Raw genomic sequence first — 16,581 nt, forward strand, 5'->3', positions numbered from 1 at the left:
ATAAGTGTACTATTTATGAGTGGAGTATACTCACTATATACTAACTAGTATGTTTGACTAAAACTTCCTATTGCAGATTTTTCTCTGTTCTTCATAATCTAAGATTTAATCTATTAAAACATGAAAATCAATAATACTTAGCACATCTACAAAGCTTTCATTGGAAGATCTCAAAGTACCTTACGCACACACACACACTAATAAATTTAGTTTCACAGCATCACTGTGAGGTAACCAGTTATTATTATATCCAGTTTACAACTGAGGAAGTTGTAGTAAGCAGGGAGGTAAGTGATTTGCTCAAGGTCACACCAGAACTCTAAGGCAAACTTATTTCCAGTCCTGTGCCTTAACTACATGGTGATCCTGCTTTCCCATTAGCCTTCAGAATATAAAGTGGGACAGTTGCCTTATTGACTCTGCAGTCAGACATTGAAACAGTAGCACCAAGACAGTGGTGGAGCTCTAATATTATTAACTGTGGATCAAATTCTGTTAAAATTGCACATGTAAGACTCCAGTTGACTTTAATGAGAGTCATACATACCTGGGCAGAAACTGGTCCTTGAAGAGTATTAACATACACACTTAATTATAGCTACTCAAATGCCAATGTTGTAATATGCTTCATTGCTGGATAATAATATTAACACATTACATTTATAGAACACTTTTTTATTAAAGATGCAAAGATCACAAGAGGGTAAGTCAGAATTATCTTCTCCACTTTACTGATGGGTAAATGAGAGACAGAATGATCATACAGTAAGTCAATATACAGTAAATAATTAGAACCTAGGTCTCCAACAGCTCAAACTGTTAGACCAGAATGTCTCAGCTAATGGGCCAACATGGCCCCCAGGTAGATAGCCAAAGGGAACCTGCTGTTTTGTACCCCCACCGGCTGAAGATGCAAAGAAAACTAACTTAATCAAAATCCCATAGTTGCTCACACTATATAGAAGCAGGCAAGTGAGTAAAGAGCTGCTCCCCTTCCCTTCTGCAGCTGCTATGTTTTTAACCCCTCCCAACTCTATCTCAATCCCAGTACAACTCTTTATCCTATCCCACCTTACTCACAATTTCTTGAAGCAGCATTGCCTTGGAGCTGAATAACGTACAACTGAAGGATTAGGAGGAAGAATATGAGTGCTGTGCTGGTGAAGGAGGGAGAAGGGAAAAACACCTGAGCAACACCCCTCCTTTCTCTCATGCAGTGCCACCTCCCCATGTACCCAGATCCCACATGCCCAACCCAGCATCAGCCTCCCCACACAGAATCAGCCATCTCAGCCTTGTCCCTCCCTAACACCACAGCCTATTACTTATTGATATTTATTATTATTGTCATTGTTATTTATTTGTAATATAGCAGTACCTAGAAACCCCAGTCAGGTACCCATTGTGGTAGGCACACTACTGACACGGGTAACAAAAAAGACAGTCCCTTCCCCAGGGAGCTTACAGTGTAGGTGGGAGCAGGATGCAACAGGAAATAAATAAAACAGACCAATGGAGTGAGGGCCCTCTGACATGTTCTCACTCCCTTTATGACCGATCCCCAGCAGCACCCACTACCCAAAATATACATATAGATTTTTTTACAGTGACTCAATCCCACCTCCCTTTATAGTTGCAAACAACTGTGGGATTTAGGAAGGTCCAGTAAGAAACCAGGGGTCCTGAGTGAAAAAAGTAAAAATCACTCCCTAAAACTTCCCACGAAAATTGGATTGTGGCATAATCAAGTGAATCAGGCTACAACATGGTAGGCATTTAAGGAGTTAAATAAATAAATGTAAGTCATTGTGAAAAAAATCTTTGTTATAGTTATTTTCCTCAGTGTTTAAATATGTGTATTGTCATTTATGAAGCTTTACTTATATTTTGCTGTTAAAAATGTTAAATGTTTAGGTTACCATGCTTTTTACTTTGCAATGATCACTTTGAGAAAAAAAGGATGCTGTATAATTTTTTCCTTTGCTCTCTTTTATTTTCTTACATCTGAGATAGTCTGTGTTTTATTCCTTGACGCTGGCTAAGATACTGTGGACCATTCTTCTCAAGTGAAGACTTTGCAAAAGTTATCCATTTCTTTGTTACCTTCATTCTTGGTTTCTGTAGCACACTCCACTTTGGACTACCCGTGGAAGTCAATCTGAAAGCTCCTGTTAAGTGTTCATGATGTTCTGCACTAAGATCAGAGACTCTGCACTAGTTTTCTGTTTACTCATGCTCTTTCAAGCCCTGAATGATCAGGGACATAGTCATCTGAGATATGGTCAGCTGAGAAATACTTATTGCAGGAAACCAAGTTTGAATATCGAGGTCTGTCTAGACAATGAAAAAAGGTGCTTTTTAAAACTGAGTTAGTTAACTTGAGTTAGATAACATGATTTGAAACAATCCCTAATACTTTGCGTAAACAGTATAACACTTTTAATAGACTGTTAGCTGATCATATTGTAAACTAGGGGGAAGCCTAGGGTAGACAGAGCTAGATCAAAACCTGCTAGATCAAGATACCATTCATCTATACTAGGGTATTATCATTCATCTCTTATAGGGGAGAGGTTGAAGTTAGGTCTGGTAGTGCATCCTAACTTCAACTTTTTTTCCTAATCTAGGTAAACCTTCTGTGTCCATCATCCGGGGTTTGTCAGTTGGGTTTTGCCTGCCTTTGAAATTTGCTCCACTTTTCAGTCCATTAGAGCCAGAATCTAATGACCTTCAGGTCACAATGTTAGACACATTTATGTCACTTAGCATTTGACTCACTGCTTTTGTTCTTGTTTTAACCACTGCAATTAAAGTGCCTAGCTGCCATTACTAAAATAATAATAGTATAGCAGTTATTGCTACTGCTATTGTATAAACTAAAGAACAATTGATCTAGAGTATGTTAGTTCAGTCAGCTACCAAAAAGATTACTATATGCTAGTTCACCACTGACTGCCTTTAATGGCTTGAGTTCAAAGATCATGTGGGATGTCAAAGTTAGTCCAAAAATGAGGAGCGGTCTACATGCCTGAATCCATCCTCTGTCACTACCTCTGTCCCTCCCCACACACACCCACTTTTTTTTTATTAACCTCTGCTAGTTCTTCTCACCATCTTTCTCATTCTCATTCTCTCTCTCTCTCTTCTTGTTACATTATCTATAGAAGATAGCAGTGGTTATAGAATCTAATGACCAAACCTGTTGCAGTCCGGCAGAGTAGTTCACATTCAGCACTACACCACTGTGAATTTGACCAGGTTAGTGACTGTGGCTAAAATTTTCAAACCTAAAGCTAAGCACATAAATCTTTGTTTAAGCTCTTAAATAAAAGTGGCCTGATTTTCAGAGGTGCTGAGCACCCACAACTTCCAATGGGAGTCACGTGTGCTCAGTACCTCTGAAAATAAGAACACTTTATGGAGAGGTATAAATAGGAATTTAAGTACCTAAATTTAGGTACCCAAGTTTGAAAATTTTGACTTGGAGTCAGTTTCACACAGCAGTAAGCACAGAAAACAGGCAGCTTTGGAGCAAAATAGAGACCCCCTAAGACTGGTTCCACAACCCCTACTCAAAATAGTTCCATCCGAGCAGACCCATTTAATAAATGAGTAAGGATAATATCATTCCCCTCTTTAATATATTTTCAAGATAATATGTTTCACGGCAGGTTCCAGGGAGTCTGATTGTCCCTCTGATTGGACTCTCTTCAGTAAAAATGGATGGATGTCCATTGCCTTATCCAGGTTCCTTCTCAGGCATTTACATCTGCTCAAACAGTAAAATTCAAGTGCTAGATTTCTAACTGTGTTTCTGTGTCAAGTTGTACTTTAACCCATTCACACACTCCACACAGGTTTCTATCTGTCCACTAGGCTTTCATTCTATCCCTTTTCCTATTTCCCCATCACTTCTGGAATTTGCTTAGATTCTTCTTAATTTTCTCATAGCCACAAGTCAGTTTCCTCTCATTCAGCTCATTTCCTTCTCTCCAGCTTCATTCTTGTTTTCTGGCTACCTTTCTGTGCCTTTGTCATTCACCAGCTATTCTCCTCAATAGAATATAGAACCCCTACCACTCTCATTCATTCTAGCCAACTCTCCTGCATGCTCTCTTTCACCAAACACCTTCTTTCCACACACTTCTAAAGTGTAGGTGCTCACTTTCCACGACAGCAACAACAGCTGTAGGAAAATGTGTCATTTCCCTCTCCTTTCTTCCTTCATTTAACTTTTCCCCAACTCATGCACCAACACTTTTCACCTACATTTTGTAGAAGGCCTTTCTTAACTCTTTTCAGAGTAACAGCCGTGTTAGTCTGTATTCACAAAAAGAAAAGGAGTACTTGTGGCACCTTAGAGACTAACCAATTTATTAGAGCATAAGCTTTCGTGAGCTTATGCTCTAATAAATTGGTTAGTCTCTAAGGTGCCACAAGTAATCCTTTTCTTTTTTCTTAACTCTGAATTTCCTTTCTCCGTGGGAATCAGTGAGAAAGCTTGCTATATTACAATTCTTTTCATGATTTCAAATCATCTTACTTGCAGACCAGTTGAGGCAAATTCTGTCCACAATTACACCTGTGCAATCCCTCTAAATTCAATGGTGTTTCATGGATGAACTGGAGGGCAGAAGTTGGTTCAAGCTGTTCACCAAGTTTCAGTTTCTGAATGGAGGAGAGGCTGCCTGTTCCAGTGGTTAGCACACAGTTCTGGGAGGCAGGAGATCTGGGTTCTCTACTTCAGAATCTGATAGATTCAGCATGAGAGCTGTTAACTCTTTGTTCCTCTGTGTCTTAATTTTCCTTTCTGTAAGATGGCTATAAGAATAATTACCATCCTGACCAGACAAGGTAGGGCCAGATTAACCATGAGGCACAGTAAACCTGTCCCAAGAGTGTCCAGCATGGGGGTCATATGAGGACATGTCATCAGTTGCAGCTGGAGGAGACTTGTGTGGAGCACAAGTCAGTCTGCTCCTCATGGGGATCCCATAAACCCAGCTCAAGTGAGGATGGGGTCCCTGAGCCTGCTGCCCTTCCTCTTCCTGAGGCAGCCCAGGGGAACCACCCTTTTCCCCCACGGCTACTGCTGTCCCTGATCAGGCCACCCCCCAACCTCTGAATCAGAGAGTCTCGTGTAAAGGGACACTCCAGGAAAGACCCATATCCCCCAACACTTACCCACCCAGCAGAGGGCTCTGATTGCCCTTCCCTGCACAGAACCTGCTGGGATGCTAGGATGGGCCCCTAAACACAGCAGCTAAGGCTTTCCAACTCCTGGATGAATTCCAGATTGCCTGAATCAGGGAACAGAGCAAGGGTGTGATGAATCCACTGAACAGTTATCAGCCAGTGGATGGAGGTGTGATGAATCTGCCCCTGCTCCTCCTGCTCAGGAGGGGTACAGGTTGCCAGCAGGGGAAGTTTGGAGGCAGTTGGTGAGGAGTGGGTCAGAGGCAGGGTGGCTGGTTACCATAAGAGATGAGTGATGGTTGTAGGCAGTTGGCAGGGTGCTATGTGGGACACGACAGATGCTTAAGCTGTAGCAGCTGAAGCACCTAGTAACAAGGTTGGCTGCATCCTGACCACCTGCTCATGGCCAGGGGTTCCCCTTCTTCAGGGCTCTGTAAGCTCCAGTATCTCTCATTCAATCACAGCCCTTCTTGAGATCTGTTTTTTAAATTAAATTAACCAAGTTCCAAAAAACAAACAAGAGTCTTCCACCCAGCCTTAAACTGGGCACTGCCCTTCCCCCCTGAGGTACTGTCTGTTCGTGCTCTCTGGCCAGCTGGAGAAGATGCAACGCCTGGCCTGCCTACTTGGCCTTCTCCTAAAGAAAAATCAAGACTTTTACCTCAGTTTGCTTACCCAGTCCCAGCTCACTTCCTCAGTGACCACTGCAAGAGATCTCTCTCTCCTGACAGCTTCATTCTTCTAACTCTGCTGTCATGGTGGCTCCCGTTGACCCTTTATAGCTCAAGTGCAGCCTCCCCCCCTTAACTGGTTCAACTAGGAGTGCATGCCCTGGCACAGGGAAGCTGGACCTATTTTAATCACAGGGTCCAGCCACCCTCTGACACTCACAGAGCTTAATGGAACCATGGTGCTCTACCAGGATTGTTTCAAGACAAAATTGGGCACCACAGCACTGCAAAGGTGCCCCAGGAGGTGACAAATACACTGGTGTGGGTCTTCCAATCCCATTACACAATCAGAACATACAGGAGGCTGGTCCCAGGATCTCCCACAGACTGAAATCTGTGACAGGCCTCCCCAGCCGGGGAAATGGAGCTTGTGTGTACATGGTCCTCACCAAAACTATCCCATGACTTGAGAGTGGGCATTAGGGTGCCTGGTAGGGCTGTGTTTAGGACCCCAGGTTTTCTTAATACAGCCCTGGAAAGGGATGTTGTGCAAATAAATTTATAAAGGACTTTGAGTTCCTCAGAAACAAGGTGATACTTATTAACAATAATGTCTTATACTGTATATGTTTTTTCTTAGAAAGAGCAATACAAATCAGAAGACATGTATTTCTTCAAACAAAAACAGCTATAACAATAGTTTATAAATAAATCATGATGATCATATCTTATTCAAAGATTTTTATTTATAAAGAACATTTTCCTGGGCTGAAATATATGATAAATGATAGTCCTGAATACATATCTAGTTATAAATTCCTGAAAAAGAGGAGTTTTCTGGTAGACCCTTAACCACAATGCCATAATGTATTAGGATATGTGAAATTCATGTGCATGTATCTGAGAAGATCAAGAAATTGGATTACATGTCATTTATGATTCTGTTGAGGAGCTAACAGGAGAGAAAGCATTACAGTAGAAAAGTCGTTGTCAAATAATGGTGTCAGAGGCTGATTCTTAACTTTTCTCTTGGTAAATCATTTTGTATGCACCACTTTAAATGTTTTGGCCTTATTTCTTTAGGTCCATGAAATAAATGAATAACCTACTTACTGTAGAAGGGCTCTTATATGTACAATGTCTGGGGTAGTTGGACAAAATTATGTGATTTGTTTGAAAATATGACAGGTAAATTAAGTATACAGCAATTCTACAATGATTTCATAAATGAAAAGAACCTATAGTTGTTTTCCCTTCCATGACAGATGTTACTTATATTGACATATTGTATCATTCAACAAAGATCACTAGGGAGATATAGAATTATTAGATTAATGTATAAATAGGTATCTTTACATTCAGATTTTTGTTTTTCTTTTCATAGATTGACAAGAAAAAAAAGGAAAATGTGTCCATAAATTCAAAGGGAGGAGGAAGATCTTATGGGTGGAAACAATAAGGTTTTCTGTGATAGTGTTCTGAGGAGTTTATCAGTGTAACTGATCTATTTTTAAAAAAGAGAATTGACGTAAAAACATTAGAGAGCTTTCTGCCCCATTCCCAGGCCAAACTCTCCTGTCACTCCCTATCTAATACTTCAGTCTGGTTAGGTTCTTGTACCGTGATGTTTGTGTGTTTCATATATTTAATAAAAGGAAAACAATGTGATCTCTCTCTCTGTTCTTCCCTCATTCTGTAGGGTTGTTGTTATATTTTAAATATGTGCTTTTGGTGTTATCGAGAGAAAACTAGATTGAAGAACTGAGTTTTTACATTTAGCGCTGAATATTCCGAAATTTACAGTCATTTTAAGATTTTCAGGGAGCGAGTTTCTGAGCTGTGTGGGCAGTCACTGAGAAAACTTTGGCTTTAGCATACAGTTTCACTTTCGAAGTTTGACAGTTCTTTTGTTTCAGTGGAATGCAGCAGATACAGGAGATCAGGACTCCTAGAGTGAGGCAGGTTTCAGAGTAACAGCCGTGTTAGTCTGTATTCACAAAAAGAAAAGGAGTACTTGTGGCACCTTAGAGACTAACCGATTTATTTGAGCATGAGCTTTCGTGAGCTACAGCTCACTTGGGCCAATCACATGGAGGACTTGTAAAATAAGGTCCAGACCTTGAATTTGAATCAGTAGTCAACGGGGACTCAATGAAGAGAGTGTGACTGGCTGGCAGTGTTGCTGAGCAAACAGGGTGCTGGGATGAACCACCTGGAGCTGTTTTAAGTTTCACAGTTTAATTCCGAGGCAGAATCCTTCACAATAGTGAAGAGCCTGAAGATTGCAAATGTGTGGATCACCAAGGCCAAGTCCAAATCTGTATGATGGGCCTCAGTCCCCTGTCCAGCGATAGCCCCACGCCTAGCCACTGGCACTGCACCCAGTATGAAAGTATCAGAGGCTATGCTTAGAGAGACACCTTAGGGCTCTCTAAGCAAAAGATTTTACTACAGAACTTCAATATTGGTGATTGGTGTGGGTTCTGCTAATTTGGTTTCATATGCAGTACCTCTAGGTAACAGTTTAAAGGGTTGATGTTACACAGCCTTTAATGACACTGGTGTGCTCTGATGCTGAAGAAGAAAAATAACTGCCCTTGTGTCATTTTGCTGTAGGAGATGTTAGAAGGGTTTTGGTTTTTTAACATTTCAGTGAAAGATTCAGAACTACTCAGAAAAGCTACACTGAAACTAGCCAACACTTCTATCCATTTATCAGATCACCTGTAGCTCCTATTTCAAGACAAGTGAAGCAACAATTAATAAGTCAAAGAAAGTTACTTTGTGTCTGCCAGCATATTTAATAAAACAAAAAATTAACAAAACTAACAACTTTGGAGCCACATCTTGTCATCAATCTGCACAAGAACTCCCACTGACATCCTTATACAACTCGAGAACTGTCTTTGATGTATATCAACATTTAAAGAGTTCCAGAACTTCATATTTTTGAAAGTCTCCACTGCTTTCACAACAACTGCCATCGGGGATCTGCTTTCTTGGGGCTACCTTTTGACACTCTGCATGGCAGCCTCCCATTTAGTCAACTGGCTAACAAAAAAAACTATGGATGGAGATTAGGACTCATAGAAGAAAAGTATCTACAGACATACTGTGTGTGAATAACGCTGTGGGCACCCATCCATGTACAGCAATGAATGGAATGTGTTGGTCTGAAAAGGTATGAATGTGAAATAATATTATTGAAGGTATATGTGGATTTGATGTAACTGAACTGAGGGAGTAGTTCATATGTATGTTTCCCTGTTGGTGGAAATGGTTGAAGGAGAACAGGTTGGCAGCAGATATTTCAATTAATTTATTTAGTTTACTATTGCTGTCATAATCTAATCTATGGACACTGCCAATTATTACAAAGAGTCAGTGTTAAGAGAATAGCTGAACAAAACAGAGAAAAACAGAGACTGCCTCGTTAGAGTACATAATAAAATGAACAACATATCAATAAATATCTATGTTATTAATGAATATACTCTGTGATTCTGAATATAATTAAGATGGGTCTTAAGAGATAATATGACCTCAAGCCATTAGGAAAGACAACAGGAAAATATTTCTTCTTACAGATGAGTTTCACAAACTGTGACATGTACTATTGCTCCATTGGATATTTCTTTCTTTCTTTTACCTTCTTTCCAGTGTACGTGAAAATCTGAATACATGATCTGGGAGGTTCCATGATGCATTCTGTACAATGTTTAAAGTAAATGGAAACAGGAGGGGGAGCTCTCATCACACCAGCCAAAGAAGTTAGGGACCTGTGGGGAGTTCTACTTACCCAAGACAGGAAGAGAAGGGAGAGCTACTCTATCCCTTTCTCCTCCCTACCCTTCCTTCCTTTAACCCCTGATTTTATACTGGCTTTTCTATGTCATGTGATAATGAAGTTGCTATGGTAATTATCATGAGCTTCCCAACCTTACAGTAATGCCCAAACAAAATCCCACATATTTTGCTAGCATCCCCATACACTCTGTCACTGATGCCTTACCTGATACAGCTTTCCTTTCATGCATTCTTTTTAAAAAAACAATATGTTGTTTTTCCATATTTAAACAGGAGAATCTGCTTTTCCATTTATTTCCTTCAAAGAGAAATGACCTCAGTTACACTGCTAGGAAAAGGTCTCTTAAATTGCCTCTAAATTGAAGTAGGACAAGATATTTAGTTATGTTGAAGTGTGGCTTTTGCTGTAGGTATTTTAAAATTATGTTAAGGGCACCTAGAGTGCATGGATACATGTCCTTTAAAAATATGTGACTCTCAGTAAATAGAAACAGAAAAAATAGAGAGTAAATTAAACACTTGTGGGGAATTTTTTTCAACAACCTATTTGCATGTTCCCTTTGTATACACAAATTTTGTCTTTTGCAAGTGCAAATGATTGTGGCCGTAAAACTGTGAGGAAAAATTTAAGGCCAGATCCTCTTCCAACTGAAATCAAGTTTTACTAGTGACTTCAATAAGTGGAGGACTGAGCCTTAACAGGCTGATTAATGCCCCTCTGAAATTCTGGGCGAAGCCCCTAGCCCCACATAAGTCAACGGCAAAACTGCCATTGATTTCAGTAGGGTCAGGATTTCACCCTTAGTCTGTAAGTACTTGTTAAAATCGTAAGTACCACTCAGGCAAACACTTACATATGTGCATAACTTTACATGCATGAGCAGTCCCATTGCACTCAAACAACTAAAGTTAAAGGCATGCCATCATTTATAGGGTGTTAAAATGCAGAGTATCAAACAAACACTGTTTAGCCATTGGAATGGTGAGGATTCCTTCCAAATCATGCAGTTATTCTCACACTAGAGATATGTGCTGTCACCGTTCAGTAAATACATGTAATTAGTTATGGCCTCTCTAAGGCGAACAGCAGATTTATTTTTATATACTTTTTGGAAATGTTCAGTCCTATTCCATTGTAAGATTAACACAAGAGGAGCCACTTTCACAATTTCTGATGTTCTAACTCTTCATAGTAAGTGGATGAGCCACTATTAAAACACAAAATTATCTCTTTTTCTTGGCTTCTGTCTCTCAGATGACAAGTAGAACAATTCATACTCAGCTTAGTTCCAAAACTTACTTCAGTAGTTGAAAATTTATAATAAATCATACCTGTAATTTGAACATTCTAAATACAGGAATATTAGAAACTCAACTTTTCCCAGGCAAACAAGAGTTGACACCAGGCCCTATGTCATCACTGGATATTCCAATAATAAACACTGGAATGAAAACACCAGTTTTCAATGAGGTATGACTCCTGACAGACGCCAAGAGGTGATCCATGGTCATTGCAAAAGAGAAACAGCAGCAGCACTTCTGTACCTATCTAAAGTCAATAGTAGATATACAGACAAACAGTACATACTCTGGGATGATCAGGATGTTAAAGATTTATTGGCAACTGTTGAAAAGCAGGACTTCTGAGGATCAGAACTCAGACTTAGCAGCACTAGATTCAAAGTGATGCCTGATTTATAGCCAAATCCTACAGTCCTTAGACAGGAAAACTGACAGTCAAAATTCCCACTGAAGGAAAATGCAAGGAATACCAGATTTGGTCTTAAGAGACAATCAATCATATTTGTCCACTCACTAATTTAACTGGCTTAGTCCTAAAAAGCAATTAGTCATATTTGTCCACTTACCTGATTTAATGGCTTGAGGCCATTTGCATTGTTTTGGCCTGTTGTTGCACTCTGCAAAATTCCTGTTGCTTTGAATGGAAGTTTTGCCTGTGTTAGGAGTGCAGGATTGGACCCTCTGTGAGATTATTTATCTGCTTTGATTATTAGAAAAACAATGCCTTATTACCATAATTACAGCAAATGTTCAGAAGAAGAATTTCAGAAGAAATTATTATTATTAAGTTAGAAACATATATTAAAAGATATAATAATACTTAAGCATATGTCATAGAGAGTGTATTTCATGTAAAACTCTAAAACTAGTGCTTTTGGTACATGGTTTTTTTAGAAGTTTCTTTAAACAGAACCATCATGTCCACATATTTTTCATTAAAACTGCCTTATCAGCTCATAGTAGAAACTGATACTTTAATACAAGAATTCACTTTTCCTTTTTCATCAGGATATATCCATAAAACTGAACAGGTGGCAGTTCAAATCACAGTTGTCTTCTGAGGGAGACAATGTATTAAAGCTAAAGGCTTCAAAAAGTTCCGGAGCTGTACATGAAATTATGTGAGCAAATTTTCATCATTATATTTCATTTACAACCGATGAAACAATACTTGAAGATTTTGCTGTTTGATAGGAGCTCAACAACAGTGATTCAGTTGTAATGAGTTTCGAACAAGGAGAAAATGTGGGGCATTAATATTTTTCCACTAGAGTAAAAAAAGCACCTTTATGACAAATTCACAATGAATTTGATGTTACATACCAAGTACTGAACATCTCTGCAAATTCACACAAATTATTTTGCAAAAACCCATTACATTTAAAAATATTACAAAAAAATCTGAATACCTTTTAGCACTTGTGCATATAAGGCCAGAATCTGCATTTCTTGTGGATGCAAAACTCCCACTGAAATGCATGATAGAGCCAACACTGTCTATACTTTGCTTTTGTGCAGCATTCTATGTACAGTATGTATTGTTGCATCTACACTGATGCAAAGGAAGCCTATACAAGAGCCTTTGCAGGTTTTTACTACTTTGCTAAACTGTATGATCAAATCTGTTTCCCTGCTTACTCATTATTTGTTTAGGCTGTGATTAAAGTTATTCTTTTTGTTGAACAGTTCTGGTGACTGTACATCTACATAGATGTACGCTACAACTTTCCAGCCTGACACATTTTGATTATTACTCCTCCATTAACAAGCCAAACGTATTTTAAATCACTTCTTCATATTTTCAGTACTGCAGAGCAAACAAATAAACAACAGTGACTCTATGTCTCTAACCGCTCCACCATCTGAACAGAGTAAGCATGGCTTATTCTAGTCTCTAAAGGAGAAAGTTCTGCTCAACTTTTTATATTCACAAATGTCAGTGATTTAAGCTTAAGAAATAAAAAATGTAAATTAGACATTGTAACATACAAAACGAACTTAGCTTTGACAAGCTAAGCAGAGATTTTTATGGAGAGCCTAGTCATACACATACAGAACACATTTTAGCTTTCAAATATATTTTAAAAAAATGTGTAATTCGAAGCTGTACCGCAGTCATAATGAAAAATTCTTTACAATTACAATTTTGACTTATGGAACAATGGACACCCCCATATCGTATTGTATCAGGTAATTACGAACTGCCAAGGAGTAAGAAAGCACAACCCAAGAAGAATCAATGTAACCCCCACAGTGTGTACCGTAATTCAGTACCTCATTTCTCAAGTACCTCCTATCAAACCATTCATTCTCATTTCCTAGGCACAGACAAAAAAAGAAAAAAAAAACCCAACAGAGTTAATCAAACCTTTTCATGACAGAGACAGCTTCTCAGAGCACATACCCAGGTTTGGAAGTTGAGGAGGAGGAAAAAGGAAAAGGCGGGGGGGATATCAGAAAGTGAATGGCAGCTCGTTCAATGAAAGCTTGTAGCCGCTTTCAAACCATGAGTGCCATGAGTTCACCTAAAGGGGCTGGGAGTGGGGGGACTGTTCTGCAGCGGGGCTGGGCAGGATCGTGGAGCCTGGCTTAGGAACACGATGCTTTGCGAGGGACACTTCCTGCAGGGGTCGGGTAACAGGCAGCCCAGCAGCGGGGAGGCGTTTCTCCGGCCGGGGAGATGCTGGGGCTGAGAAGCAAGCGTGTGTACTCCCGTGTGCTGCACGGCCGGGCCTCCCGCGCTGTTCTGCCCACGGACTGCGATCGCCCAGCCGGGCAGGAGCCAGCCCCTGCGGGGGACACGCAGCATCTCCCGGCCCAGCCAGCCCGAGCGCTCCCAGACCCCACTGCTGCGCCTCTCTCCCCCGGCGGCGGCGGCGGCTCGGCTCGGGCTGGCGAGCGGGGGTCTCGGAGGCGCCCTGGCAGCTGCCCCAGCGCGCTGGCCCCGCCGGGGGAGGATGGGCTGGGACAGAGCGCGCCCCCTGCCCCTCCCCCGGCGGGCTGTGTGCGTGTGAGCGCAGGGGGCTCCGGCTGCACTGGGGGGAGGAGCTGATGAGCAGGGACGCGAGGAGAAGCCCCCAGAGCCGGAGCCGCGGCGGATTCGGTGGCCGTGGAAGCCCCGCCCGCTCCCGGAGCCGGGGGCCGTCCTACCCCCCTCGCCTTCCACCCCCTCGGCTCCAGCCGCTCCGCAGAAGGAGCGGGGCTGGCTGGCGCGCTCGCTCGCTCGCTCCCACTCCCTGTCTCTCTCTCCCTCTCTCCCAAACACACGCACCAGGCTCTCCCTCGCTCGCCCATGCAGACAGCAGCCGGAGCGGCGGAAGATGGCTGACTCCACAGGGCATCACCCACCCTCCAGCCCGCCTGCATCCCCGACCCTCCCCGCGCCGCTCTCGCCTCCGACCCTCCCTCACGCCAGCTTCCACCGCTGAGCCAGCGACCCCCGCCCAGCCCCGCCGCCCTCCCCACTTCTGCTTCCCAGCCCCCCCACGACACCAGCAGCCATTTCATCTCCACCAGCCAGACACAAAAAATGGCAGAAATGGAGAAAGAAGGGAGACCTCCCGAAAATAAAAGAAGCAGGAAGCCGGCTCACCCGGTGAAAAGGGAAATCAACGAGGAGATGAAGGTATGTGCCTGCGAGGGGGAAGGGGGACGCCTCTGCCCCCCCCCCCCAGTCCTCCACCGGGCAGGGCAGTGAAATAAGAAAGGATCTCTTGTCATTTTTTTTGGTAGGATGCACTGAATGTGTCTCAGCTCCGCCTCCTGGGCTGAAAACAGAGCCGAATTCACAGGCTGCAAAGCCAGCTCATTGACCGCCTTTGATTGCTTGATATATATTTTTTAAACTCTCCCTCCTTCGGTTTTTTAAGCTCCTTGGGTGCATTTTCTATTACAATCCTCGCAGGTTAACTGGAAAGCTGTGAAGTTAGGGGAGGAGGGAGGGCTTTTTCAACACTGGCTTTCTCTCCTTTTTCAGTAGCCAGCTGCAACCGTGTAATTAAAATGTCAAAGTGAAATGTTATGGTCTGAGCTGCACATCATTTTTGGGCTTAGAGACAGGGACTCTCTTTTCTCCCCCCTCTCTTCTTCCTTGCCTCCTCCTCTGTTCTACACGCCTCACTTCACAGTTAATCAAAGCAGCATAGGTGTTGTTGAAAGAGAGCTGTCCGAGGGGCTCTTGTTGATAGGAGTCTATTTATTGTTTGGAGTCTATTCCTATCTGATAGGAAACTGTGCCAGTCCAGCTGTGTTCCAGAGGTAGCGCTGGAGGCTGTTCCTCCAGCTGTTAGAATGGGAGCGATTGCACAAAAACACATTTCAGGACTTCTTTTAGCATTAGGTCGCAGGTCTAGGTTGGACTGGTCCTATTTTGTGCCTTTATTTTCCAAGTTTATTCCCTGACCTGTATTTATTTTATACCTCTGATGTATTTTCTCCATGAGTCATACACAACTAGCACGTATTGCAGGACTTCAGCTGAACTTACTTTTTAAAAATGCAAATATAAATTAAAACAGTGCAGTTTATATAATTTATATATATATATATATATATATATGATAAAACTACCATTATTTAATGTAAATGGATAATTTATACTAAAACAGAAAGTCATTGGAATATTGCTGCAAAAATGTCATTATAGATGTCATTATATATATATATATATATATATATATATATATATATATATATATATATAACATACCTATTAACAGGACATTTTATAATATAGCATTGTTTTTCATCCAGTATTAAAGGGGAATGCTGTATACAATTCCTCCCCCACACCCCCCAAACTTCATTACTAATTTGACTAGACATTCTTTACTGGTTAAGGTAGGCATTCTCTTTTCCATGTTGTCTGTGTACTGAGTGAGTGTGTTTCACCAGAACTGGAACTGTGGACTTGGGTACTATTAGTGGTATGAACAAAATAAGGGCTAACTGAGAGTTGCCACTGATATCCAGGGCAAACCACTCTCGATTCCACCCCCAGAGAGCATTATTGTTTCTTTGAGAGATTTGTGACACTTCCTATTTTTGGATGGGACTTTCTAAAGCCTGTGGATAGTAACAGTAATTGCTCATCATAATCACATAGTTTTGGGAGCTGCACAAATCTATCACATTTTAAAACACCACTTAATGCGATATATATGGAGTGCAGTTTTTAAGTTTCATAGGTTCTAGAATTACAAATTAGTTAATTTTAATCAAAACATGTGAAATGTTATCCTGGCTGGATATAAAGGCTGACTGTGCTGGATCCTCTGGGTTTGTTTTGTTTACTTTGGCTGCAGGCACACTCAGCGGTTTGGGAGATAGTTGTTCTTCTACAGTATAACAGATGTTTGTCTGAAATGGTGAGGAAGAAACAAAAACAACATTGTGTGAAGGAGAAAAAATACACAATTTTAAACTATTGCTTTGGTATTAAGGATTGGAATTAACCTTGATGTAGAGTTTCTCTTTTGTAATCATTTTTACTGTTTAACATTACAAACCTTAGGATTTTAACTGTATTAATAATTAAATCACAAGTTATATGCTGATATGATTGGAATTTAGAAGAGATTTCATTTTTTTTCTGAGCTGGGGTAAG

General features: G+C 41.1%; 1 protein-coding gene across 2 annotated transcripts in view; it reads left to right on the top strand.

Annotated features, from left to right (window-relative positions):
- The first annotated feature begins 13,891 nt into the window (after positions 1-13,891).
- The window catches only part of SOBP (sine oculis binding protein homolog), a 135,951-nt gene continuing 133,261 nt past the window's right edge, over positions 13,892-16,581 (top strand). Inside the window, exon 1 of one of the 2 annotated variants that reach the window (XM_073336934.2) lies at positions 13,892-14,601. In XM_073336934.2, coding sequence (XP_073193035.1) covers positions 14,506-14,601 — 96 coding nt within the window. In that variant the 5' untranslated portion in view covers positions 13,892-14,505. The remainder of the gene's footprint in view (positions 14,602-16,581) is intronic. The other variant, XM_073336933.2, reaches the window with a different exon arrangement.

The sequence above is a fragment of the Lepidochelys kempii genome, chromosome 3, assembly GCF_965140285.1.
Source record: "Lepidochelys kempii isolate rLepKem1 chromosome 3, rLepKem1.hap1, whole genome shotgun sequence".
Classification (NCBI taxonomy): domain Eukaryota; kingdom Metazoa; phylum Chordata; order Testudines; family Cheloniidae; genus Lepidochelys; species Lepidochelys kempii.